This window comes from Amphibalanus amphitrite, unplaced genomic scaffold, assembly GCF_019059575.1.
Source record: "Amphibalanus amphitrite isolate SeventyFive unplaced genomic scaffold, NRLGWU_Aamphi_draft 001000F_arrow, whole genome shotgun sequence".
In the NCBI taxonomy this organism is placed as follows: domain Eukaryota; kingdom Metazoa; phylum Arthropoda; class Thecostraca; order Balanomorpha; family Balanidae; genus Amphibalanus; species Amphibalanus amphitrite.
The window spans coordinates 89403-111567 of record NW_024882494.1 but is presented as its reverse complement, the minus strand read 5'-3'; the positions used below and the strand labels follow the sequence as shown (position 1 = coordinate 111567).

Genomic DNA, 22165 nt, shown 5'->3' with positions numbered 1-22165 from the left:
GTCGACTCCGACCGACTCCGACTCCGACTCCGACTCCGACTCCGCAGCCCTGCGTACCTGATATGATTTAATTGTACTTCATATTATTTTACACTCTGTTGACTTTGAGTTAGGTCCCAATTTCTGGAAATGAGCCGAACTTTTAGCTGGTACAACATCTATTCTAAGGCAATGGAATGGAATACCGCTACGACACAGATAGATTCGGCCTTCGAGGATATCCGACATCTGAACCCAACTACGCCATTGCGTTATCCACTGAACTTGGCGTGTAACCTCCCATATTTAGCTGCGGTCACGTTTAACCCTATTCCTGGCGGGGGGGGGGGCCTCAGGAGCCCCCCCCCTGAGGTTTTTTGGTTATTTCTCCCAAACGCGTTGAGCTAGGAAGCTCAAATTTTCTGACTTTTCCTAAAAGGCTTCTACGCAACATGTCTGAAAATTTTGAGTTGATCTGACCTCAGGTCAGGTCACCAGAGGCGGTTTGGTGACCCTACCTCAGAAAAGTTTGCAATCACGCCAGAGCTAGAGTTTTTGACCGATCAACTTCTTCTCTTCAGGGTTTAGTTAGGGTACCAGTATGTGCAATTTGTATATCTCGGAATTTTGATATCGGTGACCTAAGGTCAGGTCAATTTCGCGACCTCCCCATTATAAGTCAATGGGGGAAAAATCAACTCCCTGTTTTTACCACTAAAACGGGTCGGAATGGCCCCATATACCATACATGACTTCATATACGATCAACCTTCACTACCTTGAGGTCTGTTTTGCTGTTGGGCAGCTGTGAGGTCATGTGACGTCATCAAAGGTCACCAAAGGTTTTTGGCCAATAACTCCGTACAGGAACAAGATACAGACGCGTGGATGGTCTCATTGTGTTCAGCTCGTCAAGACGCATCGAATGATATACATGATGACCTCGAGGTCACGTGACCTGAGGTCAACCTTTGACCTTGACCTTTCGAGGTCAACATATATATCATTCGATTCGGATTGACGAGAGGATCACGATGATGCCCTTAGTTTGTTCCTATCTTGACTAATTCGAAAGTTATTCGAGAAAAACTCTCTCCATATCTAGCGCCGCCATTTTGACTTTTTCGACCCCTGTGACGTCATCTTTGACCTGACCTGAAAATGACCTTAGTAAAAATTGTAGATCTTGGCCGTGCGTATCCGATGCCGTTTACCGCTTGTCGCTATCTTGCTTCGTTCTCGAGATCTCAGGGGGGGCCGAATCGGCCCCCCCCGCCAGTTTCTTGTCCCGGCGGAGCCCGCCAGGAATAGGGTTAAACACGCGTGATCTTTACCGACGTCGGTGGAAGATAACTCGCCGACATCGCAGAACAAAACAGCGCTCTGAACTTATACTTACCAACTGGTGTTCTACATGCCTACTGAGTACTGAGTCAGTATTAGATTCCTTATTTGACGACTTAACTATTTACTGACCGTAAAACAGATGTACGCTTATTGCTAATACTTCCGATAGACTTTGATACACGCTCTGAAATGACAAACTGTCTCATCTTGCTATTCTAAGGAACATCCGGCAAAAATTAAAGTCAGAATGGTATTACCAGACAGGCAAATTTCTTAGTTCCCCTGTTGTTATTCAACTTAAAATGAAGCCCAAAACATTATATTGCATTGTTTATTTCGACAGCAATTACAATACCTTTTTCTTAGAAAGTCTTGTCATATTTGGTTTACACCTTTTAGTGACACATATCTATGCCTACTATGCTTGAAACGTTAAACGCATGAACATTTTGATCGATGTATACATATATTAACATTTTGATCTGTGCAACAACATGTTTGTATGAGATATTTCAACTTCGACTCTCGCCTCCTTTTCAGCTGCGAGAAATAGACACTTTGCTGTCGATACAGCAAATAATCACATATACTTCTGCGATTTAATTCAATCAAGGTACGTACGTAATGCCAAGGTTCAGATTTTAGAGGCATCTCTATTGAAAGTATTCGAATTATGGCCGTAATGCTAAACGTATGCATTGGCGCAGCGCAATGCTGGACTTACCGACCGCTCGCTAGATGGCAGCAAGAGCGGCGCCTGATGTCATACTGTGCCGCAGAACACAGTCTTGGTCAATGCACCGATTGAAGAGTTGCCGCCAGGGTTTTCGCATCACTAGATTGCAAGCTGTTAATTTCTGCTGATAACACGTATACTTTTGAAATAGTGATGCAAATATGATCGTCAACAGCCAGGAACAGCCTACATCAAACAAATGCATAGGTATGCTGTACCTACTTTCAAGTAGGGGAAGGTGGGGTAAGACGGACCAGCTAAGGTTTGAGGCCGCATATCTTACTACACTGCTCTCGTAATTCATATTATTTATAGTCTTCGGAATGCTCAATCCTTCCTCTGTTGATATGTGTAAAGACTAAATTTCAAATTAAAGACATCTAGGTGGTGGATGCTCTTAAAGAGGGACATGTCAAAAACTCAGACAAGAAAAAACGTGGGGTAAGACGGACCACCCAGCAGTGCCTGCTATCCGTTCATGTGTGTTACACGTCTGCTCTGTACTCTTGTAAGAAAAAGTAACCAGAATGGTAAAATAACAAAATGAGCCTTTATTCTTTACTCATGTGTGATGGTAGTGCAGCTAAAAGCTGGGAACATATGTGTTGAATGTCGTTTGGCATGAATGCAGCTAACTGAGCACTTGCATGCATGGCTCACATGCAACAAAGACTCCTTCCTGAAAAAATTAGCTTACTCAAACTTGTGTCAATGTTTTGGAAAAGAACTTTCCATATGCAGGGTACAATGGACCACCACATGTAGGGTAAGATGGACCACAGTGGTCCGTCTTGCCCCAAATCTAAATTCTGTCATTATCATGACGTATATGTCAAATAGCCCAACATTGCAAAACCTTGCCTTTTCTAAAGTGTGACTATAACTAAGTTTATAACTTTGTTCTTCACAGTTAAGTGCAAAATAGAAACTAATCATGCAAGAAAGGCGCCGTAATTGAATCACCCGTAGACCTCTTATATTAGATCGGTTTGACGAAAAACAACATTTTTCTCAATAACTCAAAAGTTATGCATCCTAGCAGCATGAGCTCAAGGTGGCCATTGTTACGAAGGAAAACAAACATACACTGTAAAAAATATTGACGAGCTATGTGTCAAAACAAGGGTCTCGAAACAGTCACCAGGTTGTCAATGCTTCCGGTACCTACCACTTGACTAGTTACCGCTTAGTTAGCTTACAGGCTGAGAACTATCCAGATCGTTATGATCCGGTATTGTAATGATACCCTAGGTGTACCTTTTTTTTTGAAGTGCTGAATTAACTATCAAGGTTGTTTGACGTTTGTTTTCGCCTCAATCCGAAACGAGGAAGACCCTCATCAAATTATTAGGTGAAAGCCAGCCTCAGGATGATCAAAATACTAGGGGTAGTTTTGTCATAGTAATCTGTGAAGGTTGAGGAACAAGCCGTAGCAATGCACTCGTCACTAAACCAGCCTGAGATTATTCGCCAGGTAGCGGCTGCGTTTCCCTACTTGCTGAATCATGTTAGCAACTTTCCATTTCCAGACACTTTTTACGGCAAATAAATTGTTGGGTTATTTGGAAGGTGAATGACAATTTTATTTCTATAAGTCAATACATTTGTATTTCCGATTGCCCTAAAACTTTTTTTTTTAATCGTTTGCGGTAGGTTTTTATTGTTCGCAATAAAGTTGCGCACCTGTGAATCCTTCACTTAATGCGTTCCCGGCTTCCCGGCGCCAGCTGTTGCGCTGTGCCGTGCCGCGTTCGGTCGGGGGTGCGCGAGTCTGTGCAGTGCGAGTGTTTATCACTGGGCAAACCTGTATCGTTTCCATTTGTGCAGTGTCTAGTTATGAAGAATTGCTTGCCGATATATGACCTGCAGTGATCGACGTTCTGATTCAATAACTTGCCATAAGCCATTATTCTCAACCAAATCGCGCAGAGACGTTTGCAAAGTTGTCGAGGGGGGGGGGGGGGGGAACAAGAGCGATTTTAAATGAATTGCTCTCCATGCAGTGCAATAGGACTTAGATTTAATTTTTCGAAAGTTGTGGAGCCGCCCCCGGTGTCCGGCCTGGCCAACTCTCTCAAGAACCGACAGCTAACGGAACACTGAAGTTTCACTACGACGATTTCCGCCAAAGTTATGAAGAAAGGGCAAGTGCAAGAAGTACAAAACTTCTCTTGGTAATCAAAACTTAGGTTTGGCAAATTCCAAACCCTAAGTCACTACAACTGTGGATATAAATAAGCTGGTTATTGACGGCCAAGCTCTGGCCAATCTGAGGTTCAGACCTATCATCAAGTTCATGAGGCAGCTGCGGTTGGGCGGCTCACGGGCTCCACTGCATAGGCTCAGACAGGTACTCTACAAAATGTCTTCTGTGTTCTTAGGTTCAGATCTATCGATAGGTATGTGCATGCTTCTGATTCGATTGATAACTGTAAACGGGCGCTGGAAGTGAAAGATTCGCTTGATATATGAAAGGTGCATTGCAAGAAAGCACATTATTTCAGAAATACACTTTCATTTTATCTTGAGCGTTTTTGGAATGGGCCGGATGAATTCGTCATCAAACTGGTAAGGGATTTCGTTTGAAGACCACCGATAATTAATAATATGATGGTCTTCAAACGAATTCGCTGGCAAATTCGATGACTGGATTGGGCGGCGTAGGATCTGCTGGTCATCTGACTATGGGTTGAGCAATACGTTAGTTTTGACCTAGTTTGAGCTTCATTCGTTAAGTAGGAACAAGACGATGCTTCTTTTGAGCATCGTCACTAAACAAGCCGCCCTCGTTTTGACATTGTTTTTCGTTATTATTGTTACTAGGTACTTTGTTATCATACACAGCATTAACGAGGACCTGCTTCCAAAACAAGGCAGAAACGCTCCAGCTATTTTTGGGACGTGGTAAAAACTAACCGACACCTGGTAACTGTCATCTGACGAACACAAAACAAGCCAGGGGCTCGCAGCGTGTGTCAAAAGTAGGATGCAAAACTAGTCTGTACCCCCGACATTTAGCGTTGAGAATCATTTGACGAGGGGCTAGTCAATATTTTTTACAGTGTAGTGAGTGCATAAAGCAGTAGATACCAGCAGCGGTTCAGCCGGGAGGGCTGGTGGTCCGTCTTGCCCCGCTGGGCCGTCTTACCCCACATTCCCCTACCTATCTAGCTCTAATTTTGATGGCTTCCGTATCTGAGCTATGTCTGCTAGATCGTTATCTGGCATTTTAGCCCACATTAGTGGTTTTCTGCTCACTGAAAATAGTTTTACAGTTTCAGCGTAATATCTCATCATAGGATGCTCCGTTAGCTTCACACCGTAATTTATCACCTCGATATTTACGAATCGTGCCCGCTATTTTGGTCAGGGGTCGGCGAGCCTGTTACGTCTCGCACGACTCGCGCAGCTGGCGACAGCTGCCGAACGTCATAGAGCGGATGGTCGGCTTTGACGAGTCGTCGGGTAAAATATACGGCGCTGGGAGGAGCCCGGACACCCTGCTCTGGAGCACCGACGGCGGGAACACCTGGGCTCCAGAGGCCAAGGTACGGCGATCGACCTGCCACCTGACGGTCGGTGTGATAAGGACTAGTAGACAGGTAGCAGCACTGTCAGCTTTGGGTTTGCAAAGACCAAACTACGAGACTATAAATTATAATCTTGACCTACTCGTATAGCTAGTCCGTTCAACCGATTATTTACGTGGCTCAAACCAGTTCCAACATTAAATATGTAGAAGAGGATCATGATCTCATTATATGGCCCCAGTTCATACGAATCATGGCGCTTTTGAATTAGGTGGGATGTTTCTAACCGCATTTTAACGTATCTTATTGCAGAGCGCAGACCTCTCTAATTGTATGAGCACCTTCGCAGCTAATTTCCAGTGCTGCATCAGCTTATACACCTACATTTCAGGCCGACTTCGAGGCGGTGTCTCAGGCTGGAGGTTTCTTCTCGGCTGTGGACGTGCCCTCGCAGGCCTCAGGGTCGGCCGGTTTCACAGGCCGTACTATAGGGGACTGGACGGCCAGCTACCACGGCCTCAGCCAGGGCGGCCAGCTCAGGGTCAAGTGGTCAGCGCTGACCTGTAGCACCTGAACGCCGGCGGCGCCTCGTGGACAGGTCAATGTCCGCCCCTGATGGTCCTTGATCAGTGATTACGCAGATAAAGCATCTCTGTGACTATGACGCCAACAAGCTTCTGATTTGTATCATTGAGAGACTTTTTGGCTTCGTTGGCCCTGATTTGTCGTTATTTTTCATGAGTAAACGGTTTCCATAGTTCTTTATATTGTCATGTGTAGTGAATTAGAAATATTTTATGATTGCTTTCTCAAGTTTCCCGTTTGAACAATTTATTTCTATGAAATATTTTGATGTAATTTTCGTAGATGCAATGGCATCAACATGCTATTTTAGATTGCACATGAACGCCTCGCACATGAATCAATAAACGTTTATGAGCATATTTCAGGCTCACACCTCACAACGCTCCAGGTTGACGGATATAGTGCTAACTGCCCTATGTAACAAAAACACAGGCTTCTTTATGTAATCCTACATGCTTATCTTTTTATATGAGTAAGTTTTGGGATGCATTAATCACTTGATTACTTGACTTCATCGCCAAGCAGAGGCGGATCCAGCTCAGAGTTTTTTTTTTGGGGGGGGGGGGGCAAACCATAACAATTTATCGATTCTTTCCATGCATCGTCCATAGGCGTAATGTTAAAATTATGCCGTTTGGGGGGGGGGGCAAATGCCCATTTTGCCCCCACCCCCCTGGATCCGCCACTGTCACCAAAAAGGTGGTGCCACTTGTTAATCAGTTGAATGCACCGTTCAGTTATGCAAGTTCCGTGTAGAAGATGCAGCGGTTTATGTTGTCTACATTGCATTACGGCTGGCGTGCTCCCGTATGCACGCGTGCATATATCCAACACTGAACGTATCGGTAACGCAATAAACACGACGCAGCAACAGCCGTAGCGTCCATCGCCGGTACATACTACGTGCTTGTGGAACCGGACGCGACTTTCTGCGTGCTATCCTCCCGCGTGGTCTAGTCATGTCCCCCTCCCCGTGCTCCCCTCTGGCCTCTCCACCCCCACCCCCCCGGCCGGTGGGGGCGGTCACGGCCGGTCCTAAAGTGACGAGCGGCCGGCTGGTGGATTCCCACCCTGCAGTAGCGTGACTGGACGGCCGGGCTGGGGCTCGCGGTGCCGCCGGGTGCAGAACTGCAGACTGCTGTTGTTGGGCAGAGCTTTATCGGTGGGTGGAACTCATGACAAATCCTTACCCCGCGCCCCGTTGGGCTCTGCCGAGCAACGCGCCCTGTTGGGGGGGGGGGGGGGGCATTTGGCCCCCCCTAAGATCTCGAGAACCACGCAACCTAGCGACAAGCGGTAAACGGTGTTGGATAGCCCTATCAGGGAACTACCTTGTGACCCAATTTTATTGACCTAGGTCAAACCGATGACGTCACAGGTCAGGTCAAAGGTCCAATTTTCACCGTTTACAGGCATTTCAAGAAATGCGTTGTAAAATCGAGTAAAATGCATTTCATTGAAAATCATCGATGGGGAAATGTTCTTTAAACACATATTTTGCTATTTGAGGTTTATGATACCAGGTCAGGTCACAGAGGTCAGGTCACGGGGGGGGGGGGGGGGTCACAATATGAAAGTGTCGTGTGATACATGTTTTATGGTCCATTTTACATGATAAATGCGATTATGTGGGTCAGGTAGCCTTTGGGGCCAGCTTAGGTCACGTTTTGGTCAAGGTCAGGTCAAGGTCAGGTCAAGGTCAGGTCAAATTAGGTCAAATTTCAAAATTATTATTTTTGCATAAAATGGGTATTGAATCGATGCAGCTCGTCACGGGGAGTTCAATGGTGGTCTTTGTTTTGCTGTACGTGGTCTAGAATCGCTAAAAAATTGAGTTCAAAATTTGACGTCATCATTTTTGAACAATTTTTTCGCTATAACTTGGCCAAAAAACGAGATATCGATCTGAAATTTGGTATGTATATAGAAGAGCGCAGGGACTATCACATATATTCCGTTTTTTTTCGAAATTCGGAAAAATGTTGGATTTTTTTTAGTGATTCTAAAAAAATCAATTTTTTGAGTTTTTTTTTTAGTCAAAAACCCAAAATTTTGATAATCCGAGATAGCAGTTTTGTAGCGCCGTTTTTTGTCTACTAGACCATATAAATAACTTTGAAATTGCTTGATAACTGTAGATTTGGTGAGCGTTTCAAGATTGCATGTTTTTTGCTCATTTTTGCTCGAACATGACCTCAGTTTGACCTCAATAACTCCTGACCTAAAGTGACCTAAGACTTGAAATTTGGTGTGAAGGTGTCAAATTGATGCCCGGGAAGGTACTGAAAATTTGGCCGGCGCTGCGCGCCGCCGTTTTCTTGCTATTCAGGAAAAACCACAGGGGGGGGGGGGGCAAAATGGCCCCCCCAACGGGGCGAGGGTTACTGGTGATGGTAGCTTGGATAAACGAACCACACTTCTTCGTAGTCTTTTACTTGCTGTCACCGCATGTGGGTTCAAACACAAGAATAGTAATTATTAATTTGATTTGAAGCTTGCATACATACGAATAGTCTTACATATAAATTAAATGTATTTCATCACTCTGCTGGGACACTATAAATGGGATGTTAGTAATCACAAGCGGCTGCTTTATGCACTGTTGCACAGACGGATAGGAGCCAGACGTCGCCATACAGCGATGCTTCCGAAACAGGTCACCAGGTTTCAGCGTTCAGCGTAACTCGGGCCTCGTGTGATGTAATGTAAAGGGCGTACCCAAGTCCTCCCGGGTAAGATTGTTTCACTCCAGCGCGCTTTCCGAGTAGGGAGAGCATTGACCGGGACCAGAGTAGAGAGGAAACCGCACACACGCTGGATTACGATGGGTTCATGTCGCTGACCCCTGATCCGCGGCGCATTTAGGTCTGACAGATGAAATGTCACCGAGTCACCAGATTCACCGGGTCAGTGAAAAATGGCGTCACCGAGCCGCCACAAGGTATCGGTCATGTCGCCGAGCCTGTGCGTCGCGAGCTGACGGGCTAGACATGCTGTGGTATTGCGGTGGTGGTCTGAATTTTCGATGGAAGGACAGCCCTATCAGGGACATGAATCACGATGGTGAGCTGTTGACTGCGCCGTGGTACATACCCCGCGCCAGCGCAGCAATATTCTACGATATACCGTGCGTGCGCGCACGATAGAAACGCAAATGCACCACTCATGTGTTATTTCATAACGTCGTTAATGGTATTTATATGAAACGGATCAACATGTAGCTGCAGAAGACATGAATAAAATAACACATGCATTGCTATGAGGTTACACACAAACATGCTCTGCTTCATTTTCGTCGAAAGCTGTCTGAACACTCTCCCGCGCTAAAGTTAGGAGCGAATTTCTATGAACATTGAGCTCGAGCTTTTCACGAGAGTGACAAGAACATGGTTTGCTACCTTTGATGTAGTTGGTATTTGCTGCGATTTCAATGATGAAGCAAGCGCCGCTAAACATTAAGAGTAATCTCAAACGTAATCATAGTACGAAACGCGTCATGATGATCATATGCAATACGTTCATTAGAATGTCATCTCACATGTCACACATCTCCTCATGGCTAACGCAGTACGCACACCCATCTCCTAAGCACATGTTCTACACTTCCCCCGCTCTGTTGCACACACATCACTTATATCACCTGTGGGACCGGACCACAGGGTTGGCACATTGGGTTAGGGCACGGCCGCCTTCCGTCTCGCAAACTCAGTCCAAGCGGTTAGGTCTGGTCGAACCCAGTTTGCTCCGACACTGGCGGCGGCGGACTGTCCCCTGTCGTCCGGCGAGTGCCCCGCTCTGTCTGGGTCCTTTGTCCTCATTCTGGGGACGCTGTCCACCAGTGACACGGCCAGCCGCTGAGGGCAGAGATTAGCTCGCTGCCTCCGAGCTCTCAGTGCCGCGGCTCGGCACACAGGTGTGTGCTGCCGCAGCAAGCTCACTAGTGCTGGCTCGCAGCACGGCTGGCTCAGAAGCCCGGGTGTGCCGGTCACGCTGAGCTCAGTAGCGCTGGCTCATGAGCACGAGAGTACCGTTCGCTCTGAGCTCAGTAGCGCGGCGTGGTGTTGTAGCCGCGCTGGTCGCGGTACTGGCTGCCGGTCTCGGAGCGCGGTGGCCTCGGCACCGAGCGGTGCGAGCGCGGCTCCGAGTACCGGCTCCCCGGCCGAGAGTGCACCATCGCGTAGTGGTCCGAGTTGGTAGTCGACACTGAGCGCGCAGAGTTCATCGTCGACGCGCCGTAGTTGTCGTAGCCGTGGTTCGACTTGCCGTTCAGCGAGTACCTGAAGAAAACGGAGAGAAATTGAGTTAGAAAAATTGGTGACAACAAATGAGGGTTGAAAGACATGTCAGTCTCCAAGGTTTGTGGTAAGACTGGAGGCAAGCAAACAATTAATTATAAAAATAGGACAATAAGAATGAAATTACTCTTGAAATCTAATAACTTAGATTTCGGGGCATCTTCGTGAGCGGTTATACTGTACCTATCGTTAGAAATGAGGTAGACATAAGCGTAGCGGGTGTTATTCTAGTGTTCGAGCGTTGGGGTCACACGGTTTGTTATTGTCATATGGTGCGTTGCAGTCACCGTGCTTCCATCAGTGCCATCTTAGCGAGAATTTCGTCTACAAATCACGCGCTGTTGCGTGCTGCAAAGTAGTCCCATGCGGAAGAGCTACCACTTGTCTGCAATAACTCATAGAATGCCGGCTGCTTTAAAAATCACGCCACGCCACGCGGCATTCCTGTGGCATAACATTACATTGTTCTCAGCGAGCGAGAATGAAGAATCATGTCACCGGCAAACAAGACAAAGCGACGTCAACCTTTTTTGATGTGGTGAATTAGTCTGCTCCACCTGCGCAGATTCAACAATGATTCGAGACTGTCTTTGTTCAAATGACGTCATAGTTTCTCAGTAAAAACCTCCACCGTCGGCTGCAGCCCATAGTCAGTCGGCGTCCGTGCCTGTTGGCCACATGTGCCCCCTCCCCGCGGCGACTGCCGAGCCCCAACGCCGCCTATCGCTGCGCGCCGGCCCCGACTCGGCAGTGTTCGTGACTGATAACAGCCCCGCCCGCCCTCGACGGCGCCGCCCGCGCCGGCTTCAGACTCAGCTCGACATAAAAAGTCAGAGGTGCGGCCACAGGAATTTTAAGATGAAAACTTTCCGCCACGCAAAGCGCCTCACGGAGCATGCAGCCGAAGGAGATGTGATGATTTTCAGAAGCAGTTAAATCATAAAAAATTGTTTCCGGTTTCTGTAGAACTAGCAATGCCAAATATATCAAAGCACTTGCACTTTGTTCGTTACGTAAAAGAGTCGATCACTCGAAATTCGAGCCCAGGCCGGGATGTGTATTGTGTTGCAGCCTGCAGGTATACTCACTGCGATCCGTGCCAGCTGCGGTAAGGGTCGTAGTCCTCGAGGCTCGGGTCCTTCTCCACCACTTCCGTCTTGGTGCACGAGCACGTCATGGCCGTGCACAGGAAGCAGTTGATGATCATCATGATGAGGAAGAGCAGGCCGAACGCGATGCACAGGTAGAGCAGCCACTCGGGGTGGTAGCCGTCACAGTCGGTCAGCGGCTCCAGACCTGCCGAGAGGTGCGGCGTGACTGGACGAATCGCAGCGGGCTTGTAAATATGCAGAACACTCTAACATACTGCATCCGTGTACCCTGATCTAAGCTTTTCCTGCCTTCAATTTTCGTTCCCGAGTCAATACATACACGAATGCAGGACAAGACAAATGAACTAAATGTCTTGCGGCTGTCCGTTGGTAAACTATTAGACACTGCACCATAGACCCGGGAACAGGGGGGGGGGGGGGGGGGGGGGGGTGGGGCAGCGGGGGCGCTTGCCCCCCCAACTTGAGAGCCGAGGGGGCGGCGCCCCCTCAACATTGAGGCAGCGTGAATGGATCTTTCTTCCCTTTTGCGGACTTCTTTCCTTCTTATTTTCTTTATACATCTAAACATCATCACACGGCATTTTCCTAGCCATCTGAATGGTTTCTGCTGATACAGTATCGATTTCACAACATCTGCTATTGTCATCCCGCTTTGATTTGGGCCTGGCCTTGGCCATGAGTTTGGCAGGCCAGATTTTATACTAGACCATTTTGAGTCAACTTTGAGAAATACATAACGTATAACGGTGGTAAAATCGTTGCTATAAATTATAATATAGGTATAACACAGTTTACCCGCTCCGGGTGTGAGGGAGGGGTGTGGGGCAATGAGTGCACTGACGTGGCGCCCTCGGGAGGCCGGTACCTATGGGATTAAAGCTCAGCGACACTAAGGGCTTATGTGATGCCTTCGGTTATCGGTAGCACCCTCAGAATCACCGGCGTATAGGGTCCTCATAGCCGTCGGTAAGGGGCCTTTAGAGGCACTGGTATGGGGCCGCTATGCAAGTGCCGGTGTGGGCGCTCAGATCGATTCTCTCAGAGGCGCCGGTGAGGGTCCTTACAGGCGTTGCTCTGGAGTCTGGGCCCTCATAGACGCTGGTGTGGAGCCGTTACAGACGGGTGTGGGGTCTTTAGAGCTGCTGACGCGAACCCTCTACTCAAGCCAACAGGGGGTTCTCAGTGACCGGCACGGGGCCCTTAGGCCGGCAGAAGAAGTCTTGTGGGGTCCTAAGAGACCGGCATGGTACTGTCAGACGCCGGTGGGGCCCTCAGGGCTCAGAGTCACCGGTGTGGGGCCCTCAAAAGTTTCCAGTGGGTGGCCTTTAGATGCGCAGGTGTTGACTGTTGGGTCCTCAGAGCCGCCGATATAGGGCTTTAATAGGCACTCAGAGTTGGGGGTGTGAAACGCTCAGAGACACCGGTGTGGGCCCTCATAGGCGCCGATGAGGGCCCCCTTAGTTGCCGTTATGGGACCCTCGGAAAAATAAGTGTGTGACCATCGCAGGCGGGAAATGCCCCTAGAACTGGCCCCTCATGGCTCATAGGCCGGTAAGAACTCTCAGAGGTCAGTAACGGGCCTTTGGAGACCACAGAGGGGCCCTTAAAATTTGCAAGATTTCCTCAGAAGCCGACGTGGGGCCCTTGTGGAGATCTTAGTGTGGTTATTTAGGACCCATGAGGTGCTCTAACGAGACCTATGGGGCCCTTCTGAGTCGAAATATGGCCATCGTTAACCCTCAGCGCGAGGTCAAATGGCGCCGCAGGGCCTCTCGGACCCGAGGGTCCCTATGAACCCGATGGGTGGGGGGTGGGGAGGGGGGTGGGTACGTGTCCCCTTAGACCCCTAACTACGTAACTGCTTCATATGAATCATGTCAGGTATTTTAGGCTCGCCCCCCAACTTGAAAATCGTTCCCGGGCCCCTGCACTGCACTGAGCTACAGTGACAGCATGTGGCAGTAATGTGACCGTCACGCCACAGTCATGAGGCTGTCATGCGAATACCGCTGAGCAGCTGACATAAGCCGCCAGAATCCGGTCGCTGTCACCGGATCAGTTACATTAGAGGCATGAATCCTGGCTGGTGATAGCAGCGATTTTTGTGGAAACAGAAGCTGAAGTCACATTACATAGGCAACAAAGAGACGTACTTCTATTGCATTGCTTTATTGAGTGTGTATTACAAAACTAATGGGCTAACAGTTTTACACCGTTACTTAAAACTGAGCCCGTTTTCCAGGAGGCAGCCGCTTTATAAATTTAACTGTAGTCATAGCCTGTATCGCTGGAGAGACAGTTAACACTCATATCAGAGTTTCTTGGTGGAGACTTGAGCAATATCTTTTCAGGGGCGACACGATTTAACCACTAGCACGACAGTTTCCCGTCACACCTTAGTCAGCAGCTCGCGCAATACCGAGGCTTGTCATGCAGGAAATTAAGACACACGTCTCCAGCAAGTGTTGGAACATTCCATTGTCGGGACCCGATACAGGGGATTGCGATGGTATGAGAACAGCACTGGGCAGTGGTGTGTGTGCCGTATCATGCATGTGGTCGTAATTGACATTGTGAGATGCTTATCGCGTGATTCCAGCCATGGAAGGCTGTATCATTTTCGGACTTCAATCTCAAGTACAGTAAGAACGAGTAGTTATGATGACAGCATTATTATATCAAACATAGTTTCTTATAAATTTGTTTATTGCTATGGAAAAATGCCAATTTGAGTACATATTATCACAAACAAATGTAACAGAGGTAATAACTTAAAAGGAGAAAATGAAAGAAAAAGAGTAGGATAAAACCAGATTCACAGCTCGGAAGACTCCCCGATGATTTTAACGGTACAACAAGCTCTCTGTGAGATTGCCTAATGCCCAGAAACCAGGTGCATGGGTCATCCCTTCTTACGGACAGTTAGGTATACCGCCTGCACATAAATATGCCCTTTCGACAGCACCTTCGGTCGATGGCTCAGAGATATAGCGGTTCTCTCGAAATGACGTCATGTTGCTCGTGCAACGGACCGTGACCAACTCATGCAGGTGCCGCCGCTGGCATCGGCTTTCGGCGGCGAATTGTAGGCAGCAGCGCATAAAAGACAAAGAGCGACATTGCCTTATGTTCAAGACATGGTCTATCGCGGCAAGTGGCTGTTATTTTGGCCAGGTGCATATAAGTCGCTATTACTGACTTGTGATGTGGCGATCTACGATGGTAAACATTGATATGAGACAAAGGACATATGTATAACACATTTTTCTACAAGGTAAGTGATGATTATTCTTGAGCGGCATGATCGGAAGCTTTGGGCACAACGTGATTTTGAATATTTTTTTTTTTTTAGGAGGGATGGGATAGGATAAATTTAGCGGTAAAACCTCTGTCACTAAATATACAGCGGCCTTGATAGGGAATTCAGCTATTGGTACCCTCATAAGTGCTGAATAAACTGTCCCATGGATGATTTTTTTTGCCCGTGCCGGTAAATGTAGCCTGTCACCTACGCTGTTTTTATCGGATGCAATGGTAAGAGTTTCGAAAAAATGTCATATTGCTGTCATTGCGATAGCTATGAGTTTGCAATAGTTAGATATCGACACAACAATGGGCAATTGGTGTCTGTTACAGAAGACCATGACCGGTCGTTTCGCCAGCTGTCACCGTGCAACCTCTGGCCACCACCGAGTTACCTGAGAAACCCAAACCGCGCCGCGGCCACCGGCAGTTTGGCTACAGTCCCCAGTGGGGCGTCGCCCGCGACAGTGACGGTGACCGCGGCGGCAGTGGCGAAAGTGCCGACCGCCGGGGAAACTTTCCTCGATATCCACACGGTCGCTCACGACCACAATCCGCCACTGGGAGGTGGTCATTTTCCCGTGCACGAACCGCGGTGGGCGGCGGCCGGCGGCCTGTGGTGCCAGCCCCGCCCGCAGTCAATAGCCAGTCTGCTAAACGACACCGCCGCCGCCGCCACCATCGCCGCACTCTGGTGAAAGTGTCACCCCTCCTGCCGAGAGCGTGACGCCCGATTGAATGCATTCCGTGGGTGGGGCGATGATACTCACTGACTGTTTCGCCGGGCTCGACGACAAAGACGGACGTCGAGGCCATCAGGTGGGCGTTGGCGTTCTCATCGGCGTCGACCAGCGCGCTGGGTTTGATGGTGCTGGGGTCGTCTCCGCGGCATACAGTCGCCGGACACTCGCCTGCGGGGAGAGAGGGGGTCAGGTTCAGACCGTACTCGCAGGTATCCAGCTCAAGGAGGAGAAGGGAGCCGAAAAGAGTCAAGCACAATGCATGGGAAGTCAGATAAAAGCCATGAGACAGATGAAGAAAGAGAGAGAGAGAGAGAGAGAGAGAGAGAGAGAGAGAGAGAGAGAGAGAGAGAGAGAGAGAGAGAGAGAGAGAGAGAGAGAGAGAGAGAGAGAGAGAGAGAGAGAGAGAGAGAGAGAGAGAGAGAGAGAGAGAGAGAGAGAGAGAGAGAGAGAGAGAGAGAGAGAGAGAGAGAGAGAGAGAGAGAGGGACTATGTGATGGCGTTATACAATATGCAGAGGCCATATATGGAGATGGAAATGTAACATCAATGTACATACAGAGGATCAAGCACAATAAAAGTTGAACAAATATGAACCATCAAAGCGTGGCTTCATGCTACAAATCTACTCTTCCATTAACGATTTAGTAATTACCTTGATAATTACTACCAGCGCCATGACTCGAGAGGCATTTACAGTCGGGACGGTACGGCAATAAAACATGGTGAGATTTCCGATCAATAATTGGGGTCCATCCCATCCGTTGCAGTCACGATAGCGCTGAGCCCGCCATCCCCGAGAGTTGCAAAACATGTCGTTTTTGTCTCCGTGACGGCGAGGAGATTCACCGATGCATCACGGCTCGATCGGAGCACGCACGTGACTCACGACGGGTCAGGGATGACGAGACGCGCAGTGCCCAAATTACCTGGGCTTCCTATGTAGTACTTGTCGAGTTGAGTAACATTTGCTAGTGTCCCGTGGTTGAGGTGATGTTTTTGGAGCCGCAAACGTTCCCAGGAACGATTGAATATGAAGTTTGAAGTAACTGGTCTTATCTCGATATATTAACCCGCGCCCCACTGGGGGCGGGGGGCTATTTATAGCCCCCCCTCCCGTTTTTCTGCAATAACTTCCAAACCGCTTGACGAATCGACGCCAAACTTTCAGTACCTTCGGCTGCATCAATTTGACACCTTGTGTCAAAATTTAAACTTCGTAGCTACCATAGGTCGGCCGGAAATGACGTCAGAGTGACGTCATGTTCGTCCGATTTCGACGCAAAACATTGAACCACGGCAATCGCTCCCAAGAGCTCAGTTTTTAAGCTAGATCCAATTTCTTTGCATAAAAGAAATCAGAATTGACCGCGCTATCAAACTGCTATCTCGGATTTTCAAAATTTTGAAAATTTCGAAAATTTTATATAATAATATTCAAAATTTATATTTTTATATTTTTTTTTTCAAAAAGTTTTTGACTTTTCGAAAAAAACGGAATATTTGTGACAGAACGCATGATTATGACTAACTCTAGCAAGTTTTAGCTAAATATCTTCAAAAATGGCCAAGTTATACGCATTATTGCAAAAAATTCACAATTATTAATTTTTCAAATCAATTTTTCAGTACGTATTTGGCATCGTACACCAATATAAATGGCACCATCGTGTTCCTGCGCTCAAACTGCATCCAATAGACACCTTTTTTGTTGAAAAATTTCAACTTCAAAATTTGACCTTTTTTGACCTGAAAGTGACCTGACCTAAGCTAATTTCGACTCAAAATGACCTTGAATGACACAGACGACATCGAATTCGAAATATATGGCCTAAATGGACCATAAAACATGTGTCACGTGACCGACGCATGATATAATATTTTCGTGACCTGTGATGACCTGACCTGACCCTGACCTGAAAATCAAAGTACAAGTTTGGTACCCTCAAGGTATCTAGAGCATCTGTTCACGAGTGTGGAAACCAAAAATGAGCCTGATCTGACTTGTAAGACGGCGGCCAGAGCCCAAAATGTGAACAAGCCAAAGTGCTAATAATTTTTACTTTGACCTGACCTGTGACGTCATCGGTGACCTCGAGGTCAATGAAATTAGGTTTCGCTCGACAGTTTTTCCGGGGCTATCAGACGCCGTTTGAATTTTGACGATCGGCCCAGTAGTTTCGGAGTTAAGAGGGGGGGGCTATGAATAGCCCCCCCCCCCCAGTAGGGCGTGTTATACACAGACCCCAATGGGGCGCGGGTTAAGCCTTTCGGTGAAACTTTTTTAAGTTCAATGCTTGTTATCTTCTTTCTTGTAGCTCGACTTTTTCGAAATCGACAATCGAGTATGGTCAGCAGAAACGCTCCTTCTTCAGCCCAGGCAAGACCTAACTGCAATTACCATCTCATCTGGAATGACCTTTGTTTCACCCACTACATTCTAGCAGAGATGCGCCGGGGAGCGGAGAGGTGTGATCGAGCTGTCCTCTGTGCACAGCTGGGTGCGCGGCGACCCTGATGTCCAGGCAGGGTCGTGGTGTCGCTGCTGATTGTTTGACGATGGTGCCGCTGCAGTGGCGCCAGCCTGCTGCTGGGCCGCTGGGCCCGGCTGCTACCCAATCTGTTCCACCCATCTGCCGCCGCCGGACTCCGCCCGGCTCGAACGGAAATGACTGACAAAATAGATCAGCCCGGCTAGATAACGAGCGACGAATGACAATGGTCTGCTCAACCGAGCCTGCACTCCGCAGCACAACTGTTCTCCAAATCGAGTGAATCAGCGAGGCAGAAAGGCAGCCAGAGAACAAAACACCGGAGGGCCATCTAGTCCCTCTCGTCCTGAGAAGTCAAGCGCGATCTACCGTTCTGGCTGCTCAGTAGTCGGGAGATGACATGCGCCACCGTCCCTGTTTAAACTGCGCTCGGTCGGGCCGTTGACGGCGACAGATGCCGTTCGTCATCCCCAGCTCTGGCTGTGGAGGCGGGCCGGCCGGCCGGGGGCGGCGCCGCTGCTGCCGGGGTCGTCACTCGCAGGTCACCGCCAGCCCGTGTGGGCGGCCCGGCCGGCCGGCGGGCCCCGCCCAGACGCCGACGATAGGATCAGACGCTGCCGGCGGCACGGACGGCGCACCTGGGACGAACGTGCTCCGAGTTGATCCCTACTGATGGCTGCTCTCTGCTCGTAACGTGTCAGTCCGAACAACAAAAGACGACCAGTCTGGCGCAGGAAGGCGAGACAAAGCCGATTTGGCTGTGGCGGCAGTCAAAATACCGGGCCGGCCGGTGCTGGCGCGTGGCGAGGTGTGCCGACACGGCACGCTGGCTTTACCCTGATGTGAAGGCATCTACCTGTGTAAAGACACTATCAACCGGCAAACACGCTGCTGCTCGGTGTCAACCCGCGTAAGACTGAGAGATTACTGATTCGGACAGCAGATGCGTTTTCAAGTGCTAGAGTGCCGACATGTTCTATTCTGGTGGTGATGCGCAATGAGATAATGTAAGCACTGAAGTGGATGTACATAAATCGAGCAGCAGGCAACCTAAGACGTTATTCCAAGTATCTAATGGGTGTGTGGCATCACATTACCTACACCATGGCTTGCCTTCAAGCATCAATACCTTTGCTAGTTAGTCACTGAATATGCATCCATAATTAATTTCACACATTCGTTACCGTATTTCTACCAAATTCTGATTTCACATGGTCACAGTTTCTTGTTATAGTAGCGTTAACATGTCAGCTGGGTCGAATGACGTCATCCCACGTCAGATGTCCAAGAATGCCGGTTCGAGTCAGCTCTCTGTGACGTCACGGCCCTAGCTCGGTAGCTCGGCGATCTCTAGAGGGTACAGATGAGTCACTGTGCCGGGAAGGCTGGGAGCTGGGGGCTGTGGTCGGTGGGGCGGGGCGAGAGGGGCGGGGTGGGAGTGCCGGCGTCCGACGTCGGGAAACCTGACCCGACACGGGCCGGCTCGGTGCAGTGCGGTTTTCCTGTTGGTCGGCCGTCGGTGGATGCTCGTGGGCCGAGTTACTGTGGGGAGGAGCCGCTGGGAGCCGCTGCACAGAGATGCCCTTGGGGAGGGGTGGCTCTGATGGAGCCGCCTTTGGCTGCTCTGGGGAGCACCTGCAGCGGAGGGCGGCGGGCAGACGGCCGGTGCAGTCCGCCCCTTATCGCCTCCTGCTGCAGCGCCCGGCGGCTCGCCCACCCGATGGTTTCGATAGCCGAGTGGCGGGGTCCGGCCGGCTCCCGGCCCGGCCCGGTCTGGGCGGCGGCTCGCGGAGTTTTCCGGGTTCGGCCCTACATACCCTGGCGATCGGCCCGATCGGTGACAAGGTCAGGTCAAGGCTGTGCGGCCCGGGCCGGAGATTACACACAACCCGTTCTCTGTTCTGCTTCGAAGGCGTGTTGACTGCGACTGAGGCGTCAGCCCAGTATGCGTCTTTAATTTCATTCATTTAAATAGTGAGTAGGCGAAGTGCCCTTCAGGCGCCCACCAGTATTCAGTTCCATCATCCCTGAGCACGGAAGGAGAGACACACCTCAGCTAACCGGCACTCCCTGTGGGGCTACTGGACTGTGGAATCATTCAAGCTGGAAATAATACGGATACGAAGACGGCACCTTATCAAATAAGACGGTGATGATGAGGATCCGACGAGGTCTTCTGTGATGATCATGTGTCACCCGGAAAGAACATCGGCATTTACTTAACAGTAGATCAATCTCACTATTGGCAATTCTTAAGTGATAGCATGACTCCTCCGCTGCTCAGCCCCCTTCCCAGATACTCGGGTCAGCTCTGTGTCACCGCTTACCCTTGCAGATGACCACGTCGCACTGGAAGTTGACCTGGTTGGTGTCAGGGAACCGGTACATGGAGGCGATCGTCGCGTCTGCTGTGCCAGTCGTCTTGTTGTAGGCGAACTTTGTGATGACGCCCTGTCGCTCCGGACATCTGCAGAGGCAGGCCACATTAGGGTCAGGTCACAATAAGGCACCTTGGACTCGTTCCGGCTAAGTTAGGCTGGATCAGGCTGGATCAGGTCGACTTTGTTCAAATAAGCCCGGTCAGGTAAGCTTGCGGTGAGTCAATGAGGAATTCACTTAACATCAGTCTCCCCTTAATTATGACTTTGAAAGGGAAATAAGTGATAGGATCTATATCTGGCTAATGCACTTGTTGACCGTACGAAAACAATGCGTATTACATAGATAAGTAAATGCTGTAATTATGAAAGTCTCTGCTCCGATGACCTTGCTGATGTGCTGGTAATACACAGCCAAAAGTGACGGCGCAACTGAACCGATCCAGGACACGCACCCGCCCCATGGGGCTTATCATGTCAGCCGTGCAATGCTACATGACGTCCCGCTTTCGTCACCAGCGGCCGTGGCACCGCGTGTATAAACCGGACCACATAGGTGCGAGGCGCGAAGGTGTTCAGAGCTGGTTTTGGTGCCCGATAATTATTTGTTTGACATGATAAAACACAAGTGTCCCTTATTCAATTTCAATCGAGTCCTTTATTAACTCTTATTAGATCCCGAGTTCCAGCGTGAGCTACTCTAGCGCCGATCGCGGGTACGTCGATCCAACGTTGTGTTTTATTGTTCTGTCTCTGTTGTGAGTAAATTAAGCCAGTCTTAGAGAACTGGGCGCCGAGCCCCTTATAAAACTGTACACTTTTTTCCTTTCCTACCGAGACGGTGGCCCCCAATCGGGTCCGACTTTTTCCTGCAGTCCTCGATGGGCCGTTGGAGGCACCGTTCGACAGTGCTGGTCACGTCCGTTAGTTGGAGGTGGCCTGTGGACCGACAGCGGACCGGCTCACAAAAACTGACCGAGCGACGCACGCGGACAGACCGCCGAGCCGCCGCTCTGCCCTGCCGGCCTGCCACCTGCCGCGCTGCAACCGGCGCACCCACTGCTCTGCATCGCTCCCGCCGCGCACTCCAACACTCTACCCAACATCTGCATGGTCCGCCCACGTCCAACAGACGGACACTGCGTTCAAACGACCGGTCGTTAACATACTTACAGTCTGCGTTTGAGAACCGACGCACTCCATAGTTTCAACAATAACCTGATTTAGTTTTTCCAAGCATTCCGATATTGACGTCATTGTCTACTGGTATTGCATGAGAGACACATTGAAGCTGGCCCGGTTTCCTGGCACGAGGACTTTTTAGGGATCGCGTGTCTCGGCTGGCCTGACTCGCGGTGCCGGCCTCAGATGACTGAGCCTACCGTGCAGCCCCCGCCTGCCGTCTGACAGAGGTGTTACGACACAGATTGGAAGACAAGGCCGGTCTGTGTCGAGGATGCCGTCACCCACTCCTGTCTCGCTCCCCTGTCACCTTACTTCACCCTCACAGTGTTATCGTGAACATTCCGTGTCAGACCGCTGAGCCGAGCCGCCTTCTAAAAAGCCAGGGTTTACAATTTACTGGCCGTAGCCATGTTCCTTGCATTTTACGACAAAGTTGAACAAATAAACTCACACATGTGTAGCTATAAACTTATTTTTATCTGT

General features: G+C 49.3%; 2 protein-coding genes across 2 annotated transcripts in view; one reads left to right on the top strand and one right to left on the bottom strand.

Annotated features, from left to right (window-relative positions):
- The window catches only part of LOC122369029, a 41659-nt gene extending 35235 nt beyond the window's left edge, over positions 1-6424 (top strand). The window contains exons 34-36 of the mRNA XM_043343392.1: positions 1867-1939; positions 5433-5610; positions 5984-6424. Coding sequence (XP_043199327.1) covers positions 1867-1939; positions 5433-5610; positions 5984-6166 — 434 coding nt within the window. The 3' untranslated portion in view covers positions 6167-6424. The remainder of the gene's footprint in view (positions 1-1866; positions 1940-5432; positions 5611-5983) is intronic.
- A 2268-nt stretch (positions 6425-8692) lies between these two features.
- The window catches only part of LOC122369041, a 39659-nt gene continuing 26186 nt past the window's right edge, over positions 8693-22165 (bottom strand). The window contains exons 6-9 of the mRNA XM_043343403.1: positions 20447-20586; positions 15658-15798; positions 11561-11768; positions 8693-10454 (exon numbers count right to left, since the gene is read on the bottom strand). Coding sequence (XP_043199338.1) covers positions 10220-10454; positions 11561-11768; positions 15658-15798; positions 20447-20586 — 724 coding nt within the window. The 3' untranslated portion in view covers positions 8693-10219. The remainder of the gene's footprint in view (positions 10455-11560; positions 11769-15657; positions 15799-20446; positions 20587-22165) is intronic.